General features: G+C 45.8%; 1 protein-coding gene across 4 annotated transcripts in view; it reads left to right on the top strand.

Annotated features, from left to right (window-relative positions):
* Positions 1-24,381, top strand: part of LOC142573162 (glycoprotein-N-acetylgalactosamine 3-beta-galactosyltransferase 1-like) — a 208,954-nt gene that overhangs the window by 79,119 nt on the left and 105,454 nt on the right. For all 4 annotated transcript variants that reach the window (XM_075682727.1, XM_075682723.1, XM_075682730.1 and 1 more), the window contains exon 2: positions 7,122-7,219. Coding sequence is in view for 1 of the 4 variants with exons in the window: in XM_075682721.1 (XP_075538836.1) it covers positions 7,122-7,219 (98 nt within the window). In the remaining 3 variants the exon portion in view is untranslated. The remainder of the gene's footprint in view (positions 1-7,121; positions 7,220-24,381) is intronic.

Genomic DNA, 24,381 nt, shown 5'->3' with positions numbered 1-24,381 from the left:
AACACGTATATCATTTCCGGTATTGTGCGAATGTTTTATTGTTGGACAGGCGAATTTGTGCAATTCCCAGCTTCGATTCCGAACTTTACACAACAAGGCAGTAAACTATGCAGGCGTTAAAAAGAAACATGGTTAATTCCCCACCTTTTCAACAAATAACAAATTCCTCCCGCTACAACATAACATTCATTCTATTTTGAAAGGCCGTAAGGACGCGACGCGCTTCGCAAAGAACGAGCTGCTCCGGTATTTTGTCAATTTGAGGGCGTAACATGTCTGCCGTTCTTGCATTGCTTGCATGTTAAATTACCTGACTTTCCTTGATATATTAGAGTTTACTAAATATGTGCGATAGTTTCTTTGTTCTTTGCGTATTATGTATATCGTGTACTTAAGCATGTATAAATTGAAACTCCGTGTGTATTATGATATGTATGTTCTTTTACGTAACTCTTTACTTTGTTAACGTCTTTCTGGCTATACGGCTTTTATTTGGGTATTTATGATTGTGTATTCTTTGCCCGAGAATGTCGTGCTGCTATGTGTATGGGTTTCTCGACCTAGCCAAGCTGCAAGAAAGCGGCTTTTAGTTCACAATGCTTCCTCTGAAAGGAAAATCAAAATTGAATTGAATTGAAATGCATCCACTCGCAGGCGCTAACGCGTCCGAGATCATCAAATCGAAACTTATTGAGAAAGCGCATGTTGGATTCCACTGTGAACACCGTGGAAAAAAATGTGGCATTAGCGTTGGTAGCTTCGCGGGCACGTTCAGTGAATGTGTGCTTTTCTTACCTACTCTGTGCAAGAGGTCCTTCGCTCTGTAAGTAAGAGGAACGGCTCATGGAAAGTTTCGTCGCCATCGTGTGTCGCGCGGTCACCTCGCCCGTCTAGCTGAGCGATCGTTGCTGCCGCTGTGTGTCTTGTGTCTGTCTGTCGCTGGACGACTGCGACAAAGCTCGTCACATTTGGCGTAGGTGCTGGGTATACGCCTGTAAACCCTGGAACTTCGAGGCAGGACTCTGGCATGCAGTCCCGTTATGGCGGAAGACCCGTCACCGCGTCCAACGGCCGCGATGCCTCTGCTCGGGCGCATAGCGACAGCGCGACCCTGCCATTTTCAGCTGGATGGGAGACCGTGACGTGGAAGACTGGCTCGCCTCCTCTAGAAGGGCGACCAACCACAAGAAAAAATTCAGTCCGCAAGCTTCGCGCCTAGCAACGCTTACGAGAACGAGAGCAGCAGAGCGGTGAGACATTCCGAAGTTATATCGCGGATATCATGGATCTCTGCAAGCGTGTCGATGAGACAGTGGCAAAAAGCGACGAGATCAGGCATATTTTAAAGGGGGTTGACGACGATGCCTTTCAGATGCCGTTGGCAAAGAACCCCAGCACTGTATGTGTAGAAAATCTCTGCCAGAGCTGTTATGAGTTGCGAAAGCAGCAAAGCAGCGGCTCGTCACGCGCGATTCATCTCTGGCTTGACCGTTGCCGCCGATGGCTTCTGAATGATGGCGCAGATTAAGCAGTTTGTTCGCCAAGAGGTGGCCCGCCAGCTTTCATTGGTGTCTCTGATGCAAGAGACGCCCTCCTCTTCGGTGACGGCCACGCTGCAGCACGTCATCCAGCAACGAGTCTGAGTGCATTCCCAATACCTTTCACAACACTCCTGCTGCTGAGCTTTGCGTAGGTCGCTGCAACGCCGACCCGTGCCGTGTTTCGTGCACGAACGCGGACACCACCGTCTCCCGCCCGCTTAGTGCCACAGTATACCAGCGCGCAGAACACATGGAGCACACCCGAAAAGCGGTCCATTTGTTGCTCCTGCAGAAGTGCTGGCACACGTGGCGCGTTTCTGTCGGCGCCGGATGCCAGCTACACTTCTCGCTTCTGGCAACTAACTTTCAACTACCCTCCAAGAGAATTTCAACGCTGTACTTCACCGGGTACGCCTTTCGGTTCTACGAGTCCATCGGTCGAATCTGCTTTCGCCAGTCGTCGACAACCTTCCCCTCTCTGCCGTTCAATTGCGCGTGAGGCGTTGGCCTGCCACTCGGCCCCAGGAAAACTAGTCACCGCACTTTGGCAGGCGACATCTTCATGCCCTGCGAAATTTTTAACGCCTCCGATTTCCCCTCGAAACGTGATTGATGTGATCGTCGAAGGAGTACATACACTAGCACTCGTAGACGCAGGAGCCGAAATTTCCTTAATGCATGCCCGCCTTTGCCGCAGACTTCAGAAAGTGTTGCCGTCGCTTTCAGGTATTTCGCTACGCACAGCTAGCACGCAACACATTGAACCATTAGGAGCCTGCACAGTCCGAGTCGTTATTGAAGAGTAACTTTATGTTATTGGTTGTTTTCTTCTCGCCTCTTGTTCTCACGATGTCATCTTGGGATGGGATTTTTCTGTCAAGCCATCGCATCGTCATTGCCACGCCGAGGTCGCGTTCCTACCTCTTTGTGACACGTGGTTTGAAGAGCAGCCTCCTGGCAAACTTACCGTCACAAAAGGCACTGACTCCGCAGTCGTCAGTCCTCTCGTCGTGCGACTCCGTGTGTGACGCCCAGTGTGCTTTTTATGCCGTCTGACTCTTCGCCCGTCGCCGAATGAACCCTCTGCCATTCGCCGTGTTTGCTTTCCGTGCTGGTGCCACATCGATGTGTGTTTCTAGCCCAATGCCACTGCCGCTTCATTTGTTATGCCACGAGTACCTCGGTCATGCTGAGCCGGTGCACTTAATTTTCATCGCGCACCCACCTGCCGCTCACATCGCCGCTGTAGAGCCTGTAACTTCGAGACCGCACCCGTTTACCGCATCCATCGGCCGCAACCTTACTCCGGCGCAGCGTGGCGAGCTTCTCCGTCTTCTTCGTCGGCTCGGAGCTTCATTTGACTGCCACTTTGGGTTGAGCGACAACTGTTTGCCACACCATTGACACTGGCTCGCATGCTCCTCTCCGGCGGCGACCTTATCGGGTTTCGGCCGCAGAGAGGCGGGTTATTGACGAGCAGGTGACCGACAAGCTCACCTGCGCCATTATTCAGTCACCAAGCAGTCCATGGGCATACCCAAGCGCAGGCCACGTGCACAGGCGCCGTCCAATCGTATCGTCACCATTCCTCTCGCCAATACGGAGGCAAGCCGCCCGGGTACACCCTCTTGGAAAAGCAAGAGGGGGGATGCATACGGGGGCTAGAGGAAAACAGCTTCGCTGTAAAAGAAAGAGCGTTCCGTCTGATTTTGCGTCTGTTATTGTCGTTCGAATAAGATCACGTGAAAGGATCTCTATCCTTTGCTGCGCCTAGACGAAGTACTTGACTATATCCTCATTTCCCTTTTTATGTGCCTGACGCCGCCAACAAATCATGTCCTGCACTATGTATTTAGTTACAAAACTGTCGTTCTTCTGATCATATTGACACGTGTACTTGTTTACCTTTCTTCTGGTGACCCCCTGTAGCCGGTTAATAAATGCTGTACGTTATCGCTCGGCGCAAGGCGCGCCTGCATGTATCAGAACGTTCTAGATTCTTGTAGCCGATTCTATCTGTCGTCTGAGTTGTGGCTGAACATTTTGTAATCAGATTGCATGCGTTACGCGAATAGTGTGGTCACCAGCCTGGAATGTTCGATGAGTCAAGTATTAGCAGCCGACGCGTCTGGCGCGCAGGTAAGATTTCGGGGATCGACAGCTGTGATGCTCGAGGCTATCGGTCAGCTTGATTATGACTTGCTTTTTCATTGCCACTAGTTCGCCCCCCCCCCCCCCCCAAAAAGTTAGTTATCGTGCCGACGGTCATGCTACAGGTACGTCACCGTCACGGCAACGCGACAATATGGCCATGCTCTGATTACAGCGCCAGCGCGCCATCAATATCCATGACCTGAGCCGCAGGCCACGTGTCGTGCCGCCCCGGTACCACTTAAAGCGTCGGCTGTGTTCGAGAGTGTCCGCAGGCAGAATGAGACCACGACGTGGCAATCAAAATGGCGTCGCGCTACGCTTAGCAGGTATTAGCAGCTCCTAACACAAAATTTTCGCCGCCTTAAAACACGGATGGCAACGTGCAGGCACACATCACGAAGGCTGTCCGACCTCCCGCAATGCTACCTGCATTTCCTGCTCCCGCATTCCCTGCGTCCGCGCGTGGTGGGATATCGAGGAGCAACGCCGCGTTCAGTATCGCCAGTCAGCCTCTAGAGTCTGTGAAGGAGTACGTTGACCCAAGTCAATTACTCACAGGGAACCCTGATCACGAGAAACAAATTTACAGAAGAACAAAAAATGCGTTGCTCTGCATACGGCAGGCATTGACAGATGCTGACTGGGAGCTTACCACTATCATTGAAAAGAAAAGTGGGCAATCATTGCAATCCAGCCGTGCTGATAATGGGACAGTAACTTGGAGGTTGACAAAGAAGCTCGAGAACAAGTTTACCGCGCAAAGAACCACGAAACCAAAAATGTTAGGCGTAACGTCAAGAGACAGGAAGAGAGCGGTGTGGATCAGAGTGTAAACGGGGATAGCCGATATTCCAACTGACACTAAGAAAAAAGAAAAAGGAGCTGAGCAGGTCATGTAATGCGTAGTTTATATAACCGGTGGACCATTAGGTTTACAGAATGGGTGCCAAGAGAAGGGAAGCGCAGTCGAGGACGGCAGAAAATGAAGTTGGGTAATGCAAGTAGGAAACTTGCAGGTGCATGTTGGTATCGGCAAGCGTGAAACAGCGGTAATTAGAGATCGCTAGGAAAGGCCTTCGCCCTGCTCTGGACGTAAAGATTGGCTGTTGATGAGGATTATAATTACAGAATGGTTAGGGGTATATATAAGCGAGTTACTTAACTACATGAGGACATTAATTACTGCTAAATAAATGTTATTTATATGTTTACATACACAAGTATATGAGTATGTATTCTACATGTTGAAATAAATATTGTTATTCCGATAATTTGTTGGTTTCGTGGTACTACTACTACTAAACCGAACATTGATGTTAACTGCAGCCATGTTGTACAAGAAATTTATTTAAAAGTCGCCCAAAAAGCGAGTTTGGCACCAAGTAACAATACCTGGCAACCATGGAGCACAGGCTAAGAGGACGATGACGGTCAGTACTCTCCGTTGCACGTGGTGTCTTACGAGGCTAAAGGAGAAACAAAAACAAAGAAATAACGTTTAATCGTCCAGTCTTGACACTGGGCCTGTTATTAACCCATTAGTCATAACTATCGCGGTGCGAAAGAGCGGGATCTTGATAAGCGAGAGGATTGCGTTGCTGTGAAATTCCGTTGTGGCGCCCTGATACCCTCTTGCACACATTCATGAAACAGGTGTAGCTTCATGTGTACGTGTACCGGATGTGTTCCCAAGATGTGATGTGTAGCCGATAAAACGATATTCAACTTGTTTCCATGTCGCTTCCTCGCTAGAATTGCTTGCAGCAGGAGCAAGGCTTCGTGTTGTTCATGCCAGCCACTCTGTTTATTTCGTGCGTGACGCATCTGTCGCGTCATGCGATCCTGTTTGCGCGAGTGTCAAAGTTGAGGTTGTTCATCTGCTGCCGCATCCGCTAGGGCTTGCAGTCGTTTCTCGCGAACAACTGTCGCGTCGCTCTCGACATTCGTTGACAGCGACGTCCGTAGGAGCGGTCGCAAGCTTGGACAATAATTGTTCATTTGAGAAGTTTCTTCGAGTAAGCATTTGAAATAGGTTAAAGAGGTCCCAAATGTCTGCCTGCTTCTTTGTGTTGCCTTTTTTTCTACATTAATGATGCCATGCTTTTGTATGTTGGACTAAATAATAGTTATTATTATCATCATCATCATTATGTGAAGTTATGTTTACCTATGTGTCGTTGTGTTCTTATTTTCGTTTTCATTATATATATATATATATATATATAATGTCACGTGGTAGTGACGGTGAAGAAAGCAGCCAAACTGGGAAAGACGAAAGTGGCGTTTTATTGGGCGAACTTGTGCCCTCAAAAACAGGCTGCACTCAAAGAACGGCGACAGCGGCGAAGACACTCGGCGATGGTCGAAAATCCGATCAGAGGGTCAAGCGCGTCGGCTTTTACACACCAGTCGTCGAATGTTCCAGGGTAATCGCTGGCACCCGCGTGCCTTCTACAAAGTTCTACATCATTCGCGTCGCGCACACATGCAATCAGATTACACAAGGTTCGGTCACAGACAGCGGATGGAAGCATCGATAACATTCCAGAAACTTCCGATACATGCAGGCATGTCCTGCGCTGTGCGATAACATTTGTTAGGCGGTGAAACGTGTCTCCCGATAAAGACAAACAAGTACACGTGTCAATATTAATTCTTGTTCATTTTAGATTGGCTGTCCGTTCTGTTTTTCTCTTATTTTGTAACTGTTAAATGTCTGCCAGATATTTTAAGCGTCCATTAAGAAGTTAGGCTGCTACGATGCCCGTGGCCGTTCACGTTGTTTTTGTTTTCCTTTCCTATAGGTTACGAACACATTTCGTTTTGGACGCCAGTCTTTACGAATAGGCGTGAACCTTACAGGAGTAATTGTCGTCGCCATATTTTTTTCTCTTGTACACCGAAGTCCCCGAATTCACGATAGTGCAGTTTATCACGTGACATAGAGACTTTTTCCTCATTGAGGAGGCTAGCTCCACCGTATGCAACCGCTGCAACATTGAAGAGACCGTCGAGCACCTCTTGCGCCACTGCGCTCGCTCAGCCGACTGGATGGTTGAACTTTTACAGTGTTGAAAAGATGCAGGATGCGTGAACTCGTCCACGTCATCAACCGGGTACGCTACGCGCGCTTTTGTAACTTTCTTTAAATCAACGGATCCGAGAGAACGCTTACAGGCACCCTCTGTGGGCTACTTACTGTACTCGTGAAATCTCTCTAATTTCGCGTTTGCCTGTTTTGCTTTCAATCCCCGGTTCCCTTTCCCCCGTGCAGAGTAGTAAACGGGACATCCGGTTTCCTTTCGCGCCTTCCCTTCCCTTTCTCTCTTGCACGCGCACGGGATTTCCCACGGGCGGGCTGACCACTGAAAAGCGTAGTCCGTTGCCTGCGGCCCATTGCTGACGCCATTTTTGATGCGCACGCAGGCGGACCCTTCGCGACGGCGGCGCCGCCCCCAGCAGCTGCAGGGTTTGTCAGGCGGCACACAGCGGAAGGCTGCCGTACTGCGCCGTTCGAGGGGCGGGTAAGGCACCGGCATGCTCTTGTGCTTTCAGGGGCTGCGACCAAAGGTGGGCAACCTCGCCAAACCTCATCAAGTCGATCTCAGCCTCAGTGTTACCTTGACCTCACAAGGTGCGGTAAGGTTGCCTACTGGCTGAAATTCTGTTCAGTGAGGTCAGCACTGTTAACCTCATGCGTAAGGTTGAGGTTGAGTGAGGTCGGTTGCTCGATAAGGTCGGGTGTTGAGGTCTATCTTTTCCGCCGCTGCTTACGTGCGTGTCTGCTCGTCCTGAGTAACTATAAATGAGTAAAGAGCAAGGCGCAATACACCAGGACAGAATGAGACCACAAACGACAGGACCGGCGCCACTCACAACTAAGTTTATTTCCGCATCAACAGAGCTGATTTGATCTACTGTGCCAGATATGATTCCTGAGTGGTCGATGGATTGCTGTATTTTACTTCTAATGTTTCGTGTGTGATTGGCTTGGTTCACCTACATAAGGCAGGCTTGATGCGGAAATCGACTTACTTGTAAGTGGCGCGGGTCCTGTCGTTTGCGTTCTTCTTCTGTCCTGCACTCTTAAAATTTTCACACCCTTATGGGTGTAATGCGGGTGTATTCATCTTTTCACCCTTGTAAACACCCTTGAAACACCCGTTTTTAACGGAAAAGGGTGTTCAACAAGAAAACACCCTTGGAACACCCCAGTCCTTCTAATTTACACCCTAATTATAAGGGAGTAAGTGAACAAGCTTACAGTATATGATAAACGAACATTGCCAGTTAAGGCGTTGATATTGGCTATACATGAAACGCGCGCTACCTGCGCTTGAATCAGGCAGCTGGAATGATTAGATCGGGGCACCTAGGCAGCAGCGCACTGACTCCGAACAGTGGTCAAAAATGAAGTTTCCCACGAATGTTGATATCGAACGGATGACACTAACGCGCAGACTTTGCATAGCCAGATATCTGCAAAAGGTTTCATATGATCAATAGCAAAATATTTACAATGCTATCACTGAATACTTAAAGGTGTGGAACCAGTTAGACTGGGAATGGTTAGGAGTGAGGGCTAACGGTAAATAGCTCACCAACTTGCGGTTTGTAGATGACATTGGCATACTCAGCAACGCTGCAGACTATTTGCAACAAACGTTTGAGGAACTTGTCGAAGAAAGTGTAAGGATGATTGAGAGTTAGTACGCAGCAGAGAAAAGTAATGTTCCGCAGCCTGGCGAGAGAACGAATGTCATGGTCGGCAGTCAGCCTCTAGAGCCTGCGCAGAAATACGTTTATGGAGGTTAATTACTCGCAGGGGCCTCTGATCAAGGAAATTAACAAAAATAAATCATTAGCTGGAGAGCTTACGGCAGGCATTACTAAATCATGACCAGGGAGCTTACTGCTAACCATGGCTTTTTACCGTTACTAACGTATGGGGCCGAAACTTGGAAGTTACCAAAGAAGCTTGGGAAGACGTTGAGGACCGCGCAACGAGCGATGGAATGAAAATTACTAGGCATGATGATAATAGACTGGAAGACAGCGATGTGGATTAGAGAGCGAATGGGGATAGCTGATATTCTGGTTGACATTCAGAGGAAGAAGTCGTGCTGGGCAGACATTGCAATGCGTAAGGGAGAGAACTGCTGGTCTATTGGAGTCGCAGAATGGGTGCTAAGAGAAGGGAAGCACAGTCGAGGACGGCAGAGAATAATGTGGACGTGATGAATTTAGGAAACTTGAGGACACGTGGAACCAGTTGGCACAAGACAGGGGTATTGGAGATCGCTGGAGAAGCTTGCCTCCTTCGATGGACATCAAAATACGCTGATGATGATGATGATGTGACGACATCCATGCCAGCTGCACGGCATGTCATTCATGTTATGTCATGCATGCGTGTGATGCACGTTCTGATAGCTCGATTTACGTCGATGGCGGGGGGGGGGGGGGGGGGGCTAGTAGCGGCGTAGCCAAGTGGGGCACGCCGGGCACTTGTAACGCTCACTAACAGTAAAATTTTTGATGCTATGGCAATGGCCCCGCTCCTTCCCCCTCCACGGTCAATTGGGACCCCCCCCCCCCTCACACGAAAAAAATTTCTGGTTACGCCACTGTGGGGAGGGGGGTGTAAGATTGCTCTAGACCCCTTCCCCTAACTTGTCAACGGAAACGGGGGACGGGAGGGCAGTTGCCGCCGGGCCGCAAACCTTAGGCAGCCCAATTACCGGCTGCATTTCCCTTTGGCCGTGAATACTGCTCTAATGCCATTACACTGTAGGATTCGTGGCGGTTCGAGGGCAAGCGACAATAAAAAAACACCCATACAGCCATCAGCAAGTCTTAGCTTGAGCAGATCTTTGGGAGCTGGGCAAGACTCTCACAAAAAAAAAAAAAAAGCTTGGCACCCCTCTTACAGGCATTGTCAACTCTGGGTCCCACCGCTGACTGTACATTTCCGGTAAAAAAGATCACACAGGAACTCCTCTCGGATTTGTCTGAGTGTGCGTAAGCATTGTGACTCTTCCTCATCTACACACAGTCCATGTCGTTATCAATGTTATGAGACTTGATCCGACAAGTGTAAGCGACAGCGCTGCGACGACACGAGCTGCTCTGGTCGGCGGCGCAAGCGAAGTACTGCAGGTGGCGGGGCCAGGCGCGTTGGTGAGGTTCCGTTCGTTTTGAGCCGTTATCGCTCTTTAGCCCTCCTCATCCGCGACGAACCATTATCAACCGTTCTCCGGCGGCGGCTGCTTGTGGCACGGCCGCGCGAACCGTATCTTGAAAGCGAACTGCATTGTGGACAGAGTGTGCCCACTGCTGAAAACTTCACGCGCTGTGTTCTCACCGTTTACTTCGCTTTGAAAACAGACGCGCGTACACCTATCTTGAAAGTGATCTGCGAAAAGCGCATAGTGCGGCATAAGCTGAAAGCTTCGTGAGCGCAGTGTTCTCGCCGCTTCGGTCGCGTTGAAGCGAGAGCTAGCACGAAGGTGAATTCACTCGCTGCTGCGGGTTCTATTTTGAAAGATATCGTGCGGTACGGACTGACGGACGGATGGTTTTTCTTGTTGCGGAAGTATAGAAATGCTTACGTTATATAAAAAAAATCGCAAGGTTCGCGAATTTCGCGATAAGAACCAACACCAACCTACTCCCCCGCCCCCCGCTGAGCGATGCCGTCTTGATCGCCCCCTCCCAACCCCGGGAAAAGGGACACTACCTTTCTATCTCAGTTGAAGAAAGGATGATGAAACGTTAACAACGACAATAACGGCATTTTCTAACGAGTTGTCTTGTGGCCTCTGAGATTTGCGCGCGAAGCTGGCGCGCGCGAACCTGAGAAGCCATAATTGGCCGCTTAATAGCATAAAAAGACAAAGATAATGCCAAACGACACAACTAAAAATTGAAACAAAGAACTGATCTTAGCTATACTGTTTGGGGAAAAGAAATAAAAAATTAGACAGCCGCAACACACGCCACTAAAGCCACCAGCGCCGGCATAACGCGGAACCAACAGTTGGCAACATTCATTCGCGCGTCATTGCTTCGTCCGCTTCATCTCCGCAACGAGAGCCGCCATCTTCTCGCGCCTAACGTTTTGTATGGCTTTGTTCTCTGAAATCCGCGCACACAGCTCATCGGTGGCTGCACGTCTGCTCGGCGTCGCAATGGGGCCTGCGTCATTTTCTGGTGCTCGCGCAATCGGTGTGAAACATGTCGCATGTGAAATGTTTGATAGAAGTGCCTCACGTCCAAGTCAAGCCGCCGTACGAGTGTATGGCTGTGCGCCCCGTTCTCGGAAGCGTCGACGGGTTTCCGGCATGCGGATTTCAGGTACGTGCAAATGCGTTTCGCCCTCCTATTGAGCTCCGAAGCAAAGCGTGCAAATTGCATGTGAAAGATGCAGTGCCCGTCATCATGGTGTGAATTTCGAGCGGCAAACGAGAACTTTGGCACTTAGAGCACACCGCGGCTGCCAAGTCAGCATGGAAATTGTTTTACGTTACCGTAATATGTTGCTGTCAGTCTAATCTGCGGCTTGTGGACAGCTAGCCCATTGACTAATGTTTGCAAGATATGTACATTGTCTAAGAAATTGTTTTTATTTACTTGGAGCTTCTTGGTGCCATGGCAGTGCAGTAAAAGCTCAAAATGATGTCCCTGCTCCTAATAAAGCACCTTTAGATTTCAAAATTAAATTATGGGCTTTTACATTCCAAAACCTGAAGTTTTGGGAACCTGGCTTCTTTAATGTACACCTGAATCTAAGTGCATAAGCGGTATTGCATTTTACCCTCATTGGAGGGCAGCTGCCATGGCCTAGATTGAAGCTGGGACCAGCATGACTGAGCAGCATGGCATCATAGTAAGTGGGATATAACACCAGGTCAAAATGAGAAATACTGCTTAGAACTACCAACTTCTTGGCTCACAAGCACTTTGCACTAAACTAAGTTAAAGGAGTATGGAGTACTGACAGCGACCGTTTATGTACCAATTTCTTTTTAGGCTGACTCCATTATTAGGGTGCGAAGCTTCAATTAGTCAAAACCAGCCTAAATTACAGAACCAGCTCAAAACACGCACCATGTATAGCTGGATTTGGACATGCAAATGGAGTCAATTCATGTCGCCGAAAATGGAAGTGGCAGTCACACTATTTCATGCATTTTGCCTAAAACATAGTCGATAATGATTAATCAATTTCTAAAATATTCTTTTCAAAAAGTTTTTTTCAAGCATGAAAGGAGGAGCCAAATGGTGTTCAGGTGCACGAGCGGTTAGTTGCACGGCACTTCATGCATGTGTTCACTGGCTTCTTTCAGTCTTGAAAAAAAAATTTGTTGCACCTACTGAGCAGTAGAAAGCTGGATTGGGAATTTTGCAGGATGCTCTACAATTTTCGCACTGACACTTTTGCTTTTAATAAAATATTTGAGCAGTTAAATAATTGTTAATAACTAATTACCTAATTAGGAAAAATGCAAGAATTGGTTTCACTTCCTCAAAACGATGGCAAACGACATTACCTTGGTGCTGTCCAGCTACGTGGCACTTGCACATATTTAAAGCTTGCACATGTCATACAGACCACCTGGTAATTCCAAGGCATATATAGAAGTGGCTAAGTTGTGTGAGCCAGCCATGTGTAGCGAATCATGAGAAACAGCCATGTTTCTTTGACTTAAGGGCATGATAAGATTTACATGCTCGACACTTTGTATCAGTGTGCTCTAGGCCTGTTGGTAGTTTAGCTGCTACATAAACAATATTTCTCCACGTGCAAGCTCATATGCATCTTTCAAGTATATTGCCTCGTGTGTCCAAAATAAACCATCTTCGCGCTTCCTTCATTATGTCTTCATCTGTTGCTGTGCTAAATTTTTAACATGCAACTGCGCAAATTTGCATCTAGTTTTCATAGTTCCTCGTTGTTTGGTGGCTTTATTTCTGAACAAGTTGTTTTCGTTAAACCCTGTTGCACACAGCAGTACACAACATTTCTGCCTTGAGTGGGAATTTTTTTTTTCAGATTGACATTAATACACCTTGCCTGGGCAATGTAAGGCATTCTACATAACACGGCCCTGCAATAATGTTTTATATTGCATTCCAGCATCATGCAAAACTGTTTACTTACCAGATTAGAATATGTATAAATGTTGGAAGTAGCAGAACTGGAAGAAGCCAGCAGATAATGAGGCCAAGGAAAGCATACAGGAACATGTTTTAAGTTTTTTATATGAAGTGTAGAAATGATAAATTCTAGGTAAGTGAAAGTGGATTAAAAGATATCCACCTGTGGGTGGGTAACGGACCCATAACGTTCACATTACGCATGTGATATACTAACCACTGTGGTACTACGGCCGTGTTCGAGCGTCGACAATCTGAGGGGCCATTGTGGATGGTTGAATGCTGCCTCGGTGGCGCAGTGGTTAGTGCATCGCATGCCTAATGCAAAGGCTGTAGGTTCGTTCTCCCCCCATGCCTGGTTGTTCTTTTTGACGATTTTCATTTCCCTTTATCATTTCTACATTTAAATAGAAAATTACAAATAAGTTTCCATGTGCCTTCCCTGGCATCTTCCAGCTGTGATTCAGAAAAATTTTGACCCTCAGTATCCTTTCTTCTCGTTTGGAAGAACAGGAGCTTCATTTTAAAAATAATGAATTCACCTTGTTCAGCATCTCAATGTGGTCTCAAATCTTATCACAGCATGTGTATTACTAAGTGAAGTTTTTGTTAAGATGATGATATAGCATGGGACCTAATTAGTAGCCTTTGTGTACAGATATATGACTAGTCCAATAAATAGGACGATTTAAGAAGCACTTCTAACATGGTCTGAGCATGTGTTTAAAAAAACTAATCTAGCATGATTTCAGGCATAACTGTTGCCCCTGAAAAATATTTGGATCATCTGCATTGGCATTGTTTTTAAAGAGCACCAATACTGCTTTGATAGAAGTAGCCTCGTGGAACATGAAGCATCGCTTCTTGCTGAGTCAAGGAAATATCTGCATATCTGAGGTGCATGTGTCATATGCTCGAATGCTGCTTAAAGGCTGCTAATAAGAAAATTACTTGACTTGCCTTCCAGAGATTGCTTCAGTAGTCTATGCTACTCGATCATAAACAATTTACCATAGTGAACATTCATCATAGTTGGCTTTGCAGTGTTTATGCAAAATACCACAATTTCCTTCTAGACATGTGACTGCACTAAAACTTGGAATTAATGACCAGTAAGATTTATGGGACAGCAAAACTTATTTTATTACTCCTGTTTCTGCCATAGTTTCTTACAGTAATTACTAGAGGGAACTCTGGTGCTGGAGTCGTACCACCATGGGAATGATGGGAAGCACATGGATTTGTCTGATATTCATGCTTGTGAATTCAGACGTTCTTGTGGCTTCGTATATTATACGCTATATAAATCTTATTGTCGTAAATTTCAGCGCAGTCTATACTCTTCGAAGTGCAGAAGACGGCGCCAACACGCGCAATTGCTATTAATTGCAACGATTGAGCTTGTCCAGGTGGCCAAGTCGAAAGGCGCCAAGCGTCTCAAGGCACTGGTATGCCCGCGATAAATTCATCAGGGCGTTGCACTCGCTTGTCGTTACATGCCTCCGTGGCTTAATGGTTTCAATATCAGACTTCTGTTCTAGAGTTCCTGTGTTTAATTCCTGTCGTCGGACGATTTTAATGTTTATTTATTTATTACACAGTATATTGTCGAAAATGAATAGTTTACAAAGTCACAAAGCCGTTTGAAGCCAAACAGACGGAGTTTAGGCAAATCCATGCACTTCCCATAATTTCCATGCTGGTACAGCCGTTCTTGTTTGATCTCCTGTGGACACTAACGTCAGAGTTCCCTCTAGTAATTATTGTATGAAACTTATTTCTGCACCTTGCTCGTGCAGAAGCGGCACCACACCTGCTGCGTAAACATGCACTACCTTTCGGCCAAGTGCAGGGAATGCTGTGAACTCGCCCTGTACAAAGCCTGCACTAAGTGAAACAAATCACAACATGCAGTTGCTGCCACGTTGAACTGGTGGAATGAGTAGTGAAATGCAGCACCTCCTGAACTAGTTCAGAAAGTGCAGGTTATTCAAGTGGAGATTATATAGTAACAGAAGTTGGGTGATTCTGCATTACATTCACGAAATATACTTCATGATACTTTTCCATTTATTTCCTCAGTTATTAAGAATACCTTTTGCATTGTTGGACAAAACTACAGAATGCCAACATATTTTCTAGCATTCACTGGTAGCAAACATGTCAAAACTTGTTCTAGTTTCTGGATTGCCTCTTTAGCCGTTAACCCCAAGTTAATTCCGGAGAAATGTACCAAATTTTTTAGGTACTCAATTTTTCGGTGTCATTATCATTCTAAAAATATGTTACTTCATTGATCTCTGGTTAGAAATAACACAAAAATAGGAGCTGCTCTTGCGGGCAGCTTTCCCTCAATGCCGACTGTAACTCATCTTTGACAATAAGAGCAGCGTAACATCGGGCAGAAAGAGTGCGACTCGTCATTGGCGATTTTGGTACTGCCTCCAGTCACTAGTACAGCTTGGGATCAATGGTTAAAGGTTGCGACTTTGTTGCTGCCCAATTTTAATTCTGCAGCTGTTACACTTGGGTGTAGCGTGTGTATGTACGTGTGCATGCATTAAAATGACTGCACGCTAGAGCAAAGAAACTGTAGTGCAGAGAGGCATTAGTCATCATTATATATTTGCTTTGTAAAGATGCACTAAGTTTATCTTTTGCAGTATCGACTTGGCGCTCATTGGCCAAAGATGCCCTTGTGCTACTAAAACCTATCAATTAATTCGCTTTCGGTCTGTGAGTTTTGATTTGTTTTTCTTGAACTGTGCAATTCCCACTCACAGGACTGCTTGTCATCTGAGGTGTTCCTTTTTCAATCAAGAATGTTGTGGTTGTGTTTGTGAAACTCGATTTCTTGCCTCAAACGAGCTTGTGCAAACTGACCAAGCTGATAATTCTACCTGCTTATATATTAAGTATGTTGCGGTTATGAACCCTCATAATGAATGACACATGGTATAAAACTTTTATCTAATAAAACAATTTAATGAAATTTTTCATGTTTTTCGTGTTCATGTTCACTTCTCTACTCTAGTGTCCTGTCTGCATGCCTCACATTTTTTTGCATATTAAATATCGTATAAGCTTAACCATGCTTTTTTACCACAATGCAGGGGGAAAAGGTTCCGGTAACACCATGCATTCAGTATGGTGGCCCAGATGTGTATGCAAGCAACCTCCTTCGTGTGGACCAAGAACTACTCTGCAGTGTCTCGCAGACTTCCATGCGAAGCCCTCAACATTCTCGTCTCAGTGGAATGGCTGCTCATCTATCTGCGTGTCCATCACCAAGACGGCCAGTTGTAAAGCTCCTGTACCCGTTTAAGAAAGCTTAATGATTTTTTTATTTAGTTTTCACGCTTGGCCGTAGAATGTTAACATTTTTGATGTTTCTAACATTTTTACCTGGCACAAAGTGGTGCAATAACTTTAAACCAGTGTAATGTATTTAAGTGATGCTCACTCTAATGCCTATCTGGTTTTGTTTGTGTTTAAGAAATTTGAATGTCTGATGAGGTAACGGCATTGTAATTTGTCATCGTGGCTCGTTTCAATGAGCTGCTAGGAAATGAGACGCACAACTTATCACGCGCCAGTTGTAGCATTTTGTCTTCATGACTAAGGTATGCACGTTTCAAATAATGGAAAGTGGGGAAAAAAAGCCTCAAGAACATAATCATCCTAGGATTGTCATGTCCTTACAACTCTGCAATGAATAATGCCTCATACAACTTGGGAGCACACTGGTCGCAATGCCTACAGGTATACTTGATAAGAGAATAGCTTGCACTCAGATTTGAGATTTGCCACGCAGTTGATGGCTGATGGCTTTTGTTTGTCGTCTTCATGTGACTACTATGTATTCAATATTCATTTAGATGTGCTGCGGTATTTTGCAGTCACCTATATATATATATATATATATATATATATATATATATATATATATATATATAATGTGTGTGTTCTTAGTTTCAATAAAAATTTAGTTGAGAGTTAGCGCTCATCCTGTCTGCTTCTAGTCTGTGTCACTTCGCACTACAATCCAAGATCATGTTACTGTACCAACTCGCCCAACTTTCTATCCTTGTGTTAAAGACACACTCAGACTTGTTCTTACTTATGTGACCGGTTATTCTTGTGCTTTATAATAAGATGCAGTGCTTTTCGAATGAAAACATGTGGTAGTTCGTAGTCAGGTTACTTACACTGTTCTGCTTAAAATTTAATTGAGCAAGCCTGTGCCATTATTTGGTGCTTATGTCTTTGTATTGGTAAGGTTTTACTCCTTATTTCCTTTTTACATTTAAAATGTGCAAACATTATTATGTAACCATTTCTCTTTAATGAAATACTTTTCTTCTGACATTTCGTCACAAATTTTACAATGATTTTGTTGAATTAGGTAACCTTAGACTAGCTGATTGTTATTCTGGTAGCTTAACTTACAATGGCTGTGGAATATTCAATGCAAACACATGGTGAAAAATAAACTAAATTATTGGGTATAAGCAGGTCACTGGCAGTAAATGGAGCATACATATATTTCAGGAAATAGTGCATGCTTATATATTGAACAGCATGCACAGCTGCACATGCTGTTTTGTTCGTAAATGCTGAAACATTATTCGGCGTGGAAGCACTTAGTTCTTTGGCTTTCAGTGCTGCCTTTAAGTCATGTGTGAAAGTACTAGTAGAAGCATCCCGTGGAGATAAATGACAACTTTAATGTATAGAGGTATAAAATGTGTGCTTAAAACGGCAAAAAACTGCTTGACAGGCAAACGTATGTTTCTGTAGTACTGCACTTGTTACTGTCGCCAATCCATGCATTGCTTGCGCTCAATTGCATTCAATATGAGCTACAACAATGAGCTGTGGTGTCTTTCCCTCCTGGTCGAACTGGTGTTGCGAAAATTTTTGACCAAGAAAAGTGGAGGTTTTTAATTATTTCTGAAATGCATGTAACCATGCTTTTGGCTGTGTGCTGTTTCCACGGGGTTATAAGTACTGGTGCACCACGGTGCGGGAGATCCTGTGTCCTTAGTGCAGCGCGCATTGTTATTGCGCTCTGCATCCTGCCGGCAGTGTACTATCACTGCAGAGGAAGATTACGAAAAGCATGGCCTGTGTGCCTTGCTGCAATGGCGAAACCTTAAATTGTTTGCCTGAAAGGGTCGCACGTTATGCTACCGCATGACGGACCAGAAGCGCAATATGAGGACGCCTCAAAGATTCTGGCTCATACTGAACAAGGTAGTACCATAGCTAAGGCTAGGCAGCATTCACAACAGCTAGTCTGCCCATTAACTACGTGGCTGTAGTGAACGCTAAAATACTTGCAGGGATAACACCCTTTTGGAAGGGTATTGTCCATGCTACACCCATATTGAAAGGGTGGTGTCTGTGTTACACCCCGTATAGAAAGGGTGTTGTTTGTTTTACACCCATAGGCGAGGTGACGTCATATTAACACCCTTCTTTTGTGGGGTGTTAATTTGCATCCCGTTGCTTGGGGTGTAGCAATACACCCAAAAAGGGTGTCACCCATGGGACAAGTCATTTACACCCTTAAGGGTGTTAAAATTTTTAGAGTGTGGTCTATTGCGCCTTGCTCTTTACTCATTCAAGCATGAGCTTACCAAGCAAGAGTCTTACTTGAGCAACTGAGTCCGCGGTAATAATTCTACTTTACTCCCAGAAAAATGTTTGCATGTTAGAACTGTCTACATATAGGTATTGACCATAGAAATACGAGTGGCGTCCCCTTACACGTGCCATCATCAGGACGGCTCCACTGCCGTGCCGCGCGCGTGCTCACTCCTTGAGAACTGCGTCACGTTGTGGTCGATGGAACTGCCGTACTCGTGTTTTCAAAAGCTCGTGAGTCTTGAGGTTTGCACAACAGGTATGTCCTAGTATACACTAGTCGCGGCGCGATTCGTCGCTTGACACGAAGCATGGATCACACCTCGAGTTCCTGTGCTAGCCGTCATTGTGCTCACGTGCGCGTACGGCGCGTTTACCTTGCAAGTACTTTGTTCCGTGGTTGTTCCGCATTTGAATATATATATATATATATATATATATATATATATATATATATATATATATATATATATATATATATATAAAGGACGTTCCACGTCCGCCGCCAAGGTCTCTGAGTGATGGCGCTGGCTAACACTCCCAGAGTTCTACTAGGACTCATAAATACTCAAGAAAGTGGATGGGGAAACAGCGGCGCGGTAGCTCACTTGGTAGGGCATCGCACGCGAAATGCGAAGGTTGTAGGTTCGATTCCCACCTGCGGCAAGTTGTTTTTTCATCCACTTTAACTTCAAATAATCTATCGTTTCTTTATTTCAATTATTAAGCACAAGCAAATTCCCCTATGTTGTCTTGGTGTCAGTGTTTGTTGGCTTCTTACGATATGACTATATATATATATATATATATATATAGCCTGCGTACTTTTTTTCAATCACAAACAGCAGTATTGAATGTTGCGCTGCCGTTTCTATGCTGTAATAAGTTCTATGCGTGTGTACAACATACCATGCGTGGTTTGTAGCACGCTAACTTCTCCACAGGCATTTAATTTTTGTTGTCTTCCACACTATTTAATAACATTTCCAAGGCAGTTGATGCCATTCCCTCGAAATTAGGTAGTCGCTGCATGTGACGCATATCTGCGCTTAAGTAACAATAATGTAGTAAAATATGGCATTACCTCGAAAATGTGGTGTTAGGTCAGTAAAAATCAGCAGCGTTAAATGGTCTGGCGTGACACAACCTTAACGTGTTAACAAAGTTTAACAAAATATTGAAAGTATCGCGTGACTGAGTGCTAGATCCCGTGCTTGATATTCTTTCGCGTATATTGTGAAGATTATCCGTTTTTCGCATGAAAATAATTATTTTATTTATTTATTTATTATTTATTTACTTAATACTGCCAGCTGCCTTTTGAAAGCTAAAGCAGGGAGGTACGTGTCACAAAATATTGTAACAAAAGAAAGAAATAAGAACGAAGCAACTGATTATTGTGCGTGAATACAAAAAAGAAACTGAATACAGAATTTTGTTCATTATATATGCAACTAAGTAAAACGCATGAGCAAATAAAGGATAATAATAATAATAATATTTGGGGTTTTACGTGCCAAAACCACTTTCTGATTATGAGGCACGCCGTAGTGGAGGACTCCGGAAATTTTGACCACCTGGGGTTCTTTAACGTGCGCCTAAATCTAAGCACACGGGTGTTTTCGCATTTCGCCCCCATCGAAATGCGGCCGCCGTGGCCGGGATTCGATCCCGCGACCTCGTGCTCAGCAGCCCAACACAAATAAAGGATAAGTGGTGCATAGGGGTAAGGGAAAAAGTAATGAAAAGAAAGGACGCACAAGCGTAAACACTTAACAACGAGCCACACATCGACTAACATGCGTTAGTTTAACGACACAGCTGCCACGAAAGATTGAACTGATAGACGACAGGTGACGTCATGTGGCACTTTATTCTAATATTAGATAGATCTCGATAAAAAAAGACTAGTAGGCGACCGTTCTGCAAAAGAGAGAGTACATCATCAAATCAAAGGGTTACAATACCAGAAAATTAAAACCAAGTTGAGTTGAGTGAGTTGAGTTGTAGGCTACTGGTGGGATTAGCCTTGCAGTTGCTGCCGGCAATTCCTCCACCGTAGCGACACTTAAAATAAATAAATCACATAATCAGACACAGACCTCCCAATTACAAATGGTCACTCCTCAGTTCACCACGTGGAGGCCAAATCCGTGTCCTGTAGGTAATTTAAAAGAAGTCGAGAGACCTCCTTCCTACACAACCGGTTCGCGCGCGTAAAAACAATGTCCTGAAGAGAACTGTCCGGAACTCCGGTCTTCTTGAGGGACCCGAATAACACTCCTTTCCGCGTTAAACACAGTACAGCACATTAAGTAATGTTCTATGTCACCGCACACACCACACGTTGAACATAATGGTGATAACGCCAGGACATTCTTATACAGCAGGGGTACGAGAAGAGCCCGTGCGGATGCAGAGCAGTAAGCTGGCTTGGTTTCTTTTGAGACCCTTGATCACACGCGGCTTGTGAGGTGAGCTCCACAAAGAACTGAAGTGGTACAACACCGCTTCTCTGAAGAGTCTGTTGTCCTCTTGAGGCACTCTTCTCAATGGATTCTCGGACAGCGCTCTATGGACGAGGCTGTCCGCCATCTCGTTGCCTATGATACCTATGTGCGAGGGCACCCATTGGAAACGTATGGAGAAGCCTTTGATATGGAGATTGTGCACCGAACGTAGGGAGCTTAGAGATAAGGCATCAGTAGGAAACCCGTGCTCTAACCTTTGAAGGGCAGATTTTCAATCTGTAAGAATGACAACAGGTTGAGGCGTACAAAACCGTAGTTTATTTAGAGCTGCCTCAATGGCAACGCTTTCGGCCGCTGTGGAGGACACCACTGCAGTGAAGCGAACAGACCAATCATACTTCAAAGAGGGAATGTGAAAAGCAGCTGCACTAGATCTTTTGACCTTGTCCACAGAGCCATCAGTAAAGATTTGAAGATGACGTGCATATTCAGTCTCGAGATGTTCCAGTACCAGCGAACGCGTTGCCGCCTGAGGAGAATTCCGCTTAGTGCGTACGTGAGGAATTGTCAACAAACAATCGAGGCTCGCGAATGACCAAGGTGGTTTTAACCTCTTAGTTCGACCTCTAGCGTCAAGACCCAGGTAACCAAGAGTATTTATTGCCAAGTACGCTCGGGACTCAGATCTCTTTCGAAGGCGCTGTAGAAGGGCTCGGCCGGCTGCCGTCTGTTTGAGGCGGCCAATTTGCATCAATAACCTTTGTGAAGCGACTAGGCTAAGAGGTCTCGATAGAGATTCATAAAGTACTGCATTGTTAGGAGCAGTCTGCGGAACGCCAAGAGCCCTTCTTAAGCCCTTTCTGTGCAGAACCTCAAGTCGTTCCAGCTGTGATGGTGAGGGGGAAATTAAAGGGAGCTGATACATTATTCGACTCTTCACTAGTGCATCGTGCAACCTGATCATTGAAGAAGGGTGATATCCCCATTGCTCACTTGCAACTCTACGGATTACATTGAGACGCGAAGATATCGATGTCACAACCGAGTCCCCAGCTCGTCGCCACTGTAGGCGGTAGTCAAAAAGCGCTTGTCTTTCAATTGTCGAAGGCAAGATTGATCAAGGTCCATCTTCAGCCGCGCATACCTTCTTCCTCTACCTGGAAACATCATGAAGCCAGATTTTTCCACCGAGAGAGTCAACCCAACAGCTTGAAGGTAATTTTGAACTGAAAGTAATGCCTGTCGAGCTATCAGAGCTAAACGCTTGTGTTGATATCCGGTTAACCAAAGACAACTGTCGTCCGCGTATATCGACATATGGACATGCCTGCAATGTTTTTGCACTTCAGCGGGAAGACCTGCCATTACAACATTAAACAGCGTCGGGGAAAGAACACTTCCCTGAGGTACACCTCGCGATACCACCCTTTCCGTGCTTATGGTACTTCCTAACCGCACTTGAATTTTACGATCACTGATAAGTGAGTGAATGAATCGCAGAAGATAGCCCTGTACGCCCATGGCCTGCAAACTATTTAGTATTGAGCTCTGAAGGACGCTATCATAAGCCTTTGATACGTCGAGGAAAATAAATAGTGTTGAAAGGCCGAAAGCTCTATAATGTTCAATATGGCTTATCAAGTCCAAGACGCTATCTTGCGCCCTTAAACCTGTTCGGAATCCAGCCATGCATGTTGGCATAGCCCTTTTATCTTCGAGCCACCAAGATAAACGCTTACTTGCCAGCTTCTCCATGAGCTTAGCCACGCACGACGTCAGTGATACAGGAGGATACGAGGCTAAGTCTGTCATTTCTTTGCCGGGCTTCAGCACTGGGACAACACAAGCCACCTTCCATGAAGGAGGAACGTCGCCAGTCTCACACACTCGATTGAGATAGCTTAGGAGCATCTTTCGGAGTTCCAGAGGTAGGTTCTGCATCATCTCGTTGGTGATGCCGTCAGCACCTGGTGCATATCGACGCCACAGGCTGCTGAGTGCTGTCTGTAGCTCTTGAAGTGTAAACGGGGCGTCCATCACAGACGTAGATGTTGCAGGCAGAGCGCAGGGATGAACTCCTGAACTTGCACTTACAAATGCATCTGCAAATTCCTCTGCCAAGCACACGAGAGGTTTCTGCTTGCACAGTGCAAGCGCTTCGAAAGGTTTACTAGGACGAGAGTCACCAGCAAGACTGCCAATGACTCGCCAAATTCTCGTCATCGGTGAGAAAACCTTCAAGCTAGTGCAGAAGGACGCCCACGGCGGCCTACAGAGCTTGTTCGTATGGCGTCGAATGGCAGAGTTAAGCCTATTGAAGGTCGTCTTCAAGGATCTGTCGTCCTTCTTCCGCATCAGTTGTCGCTCCGCCCTTCTGCGTGCTGCGCAAAGGTTCCTGAGTTTTAAATCCGGAGTCGGAAAATGATTAGGCAACTTGACCGCTGTGGTAACAGCCATTTTACCAGAAATCATTTTGTCTATCACATCACCAGAAGCACATGCAAGTTGCTCCCTGCATTTGTCCCAATTAACAACATGGCTAATTTTAGAGCCGCGCATATGGAAGTCGGCAGTAAACACTAAAATTGGATAGTGATCACTTCCCATGTGGTCAGGTGCAGTTGACCACTTCACGCGGACGTCAGATGAATGCAAGGTTAGGTCTATAGATGTCGCTGAGGCTGGAGGCCGGCAGAAAGTGGGACTTCCGTCATTGGCCACGCACAGGTCCAAACTGTCGATAACTTCTACAAGTTTGCGTCCGCGGGAATCTGTGTTCCTGTCACCCCAGACAGAGTGATGGGCGTTGAAGTCCCCGCAGATAATTCGGGGCGCTGGGCAACGGTCACAAAGCTGCTGGAGAAACAAGTCCATTGCTACCTTCTTCCGCGGAGACGCGTATACGGATGCAACAGAAAGAGTTCGGAAGCCAAGCCGTATCCTCACAGCCGCTACCTCAATACTCTCAGTGCAAAGATCGGTGACGTTCAAAGCCACATGAGGAATCTCTCTTCGTATGTAAAGGGCGGCACTTCCCGCGGGAAATCACTTTATGCTGCAATTCTTATGGGCGACATATCCAGTCAAAGATCTCCGCTTGGTAGGCCAGCCTCCGAGAGGGCCAATACGGGAACACACGTATCTTTCAGAAATAATTTAAGTTCTGCTAATCGACTTATAATACCAGCGCAGTTCCATTGCATAATAAACGGCACTTTTCGATGATTTTTAGTTGCACGAGGTTGAAGAATACTAGCCATATTATAAGGTAAAGGTCGCTGCGAAGGTGGTAATCATGGACTCAAAGGAAAGAACGAGCTGTAGAAAGTTCTTCAGGGTGCCATTCTGCATTGCTTGAACATATGAACGGAGGACTTCAAACAAAACTCGCAGAAGGTCGGACAGGT

The sequence above is a fragment of the Dermacentor variabilis genome, chromosome 2 (assembly GCF_050947875.1).
Source record: "Dermacentor variabilis isolate Ectoservices chromosome 2, ASM5094787v1, whole genome shotgun sequence".
Lineage (NCBI taxonomy): Eukaryota > Metazoa > Arthropoda > Arachnida > Ixodida > Ixodidae > Dermacentor > Dermacentor variabilis.
The sequence above is the reverse complement of the archived record's forward strand: the minus strand, read 5'-3'. Positions and strand labels throughout refer to the sequence as shown.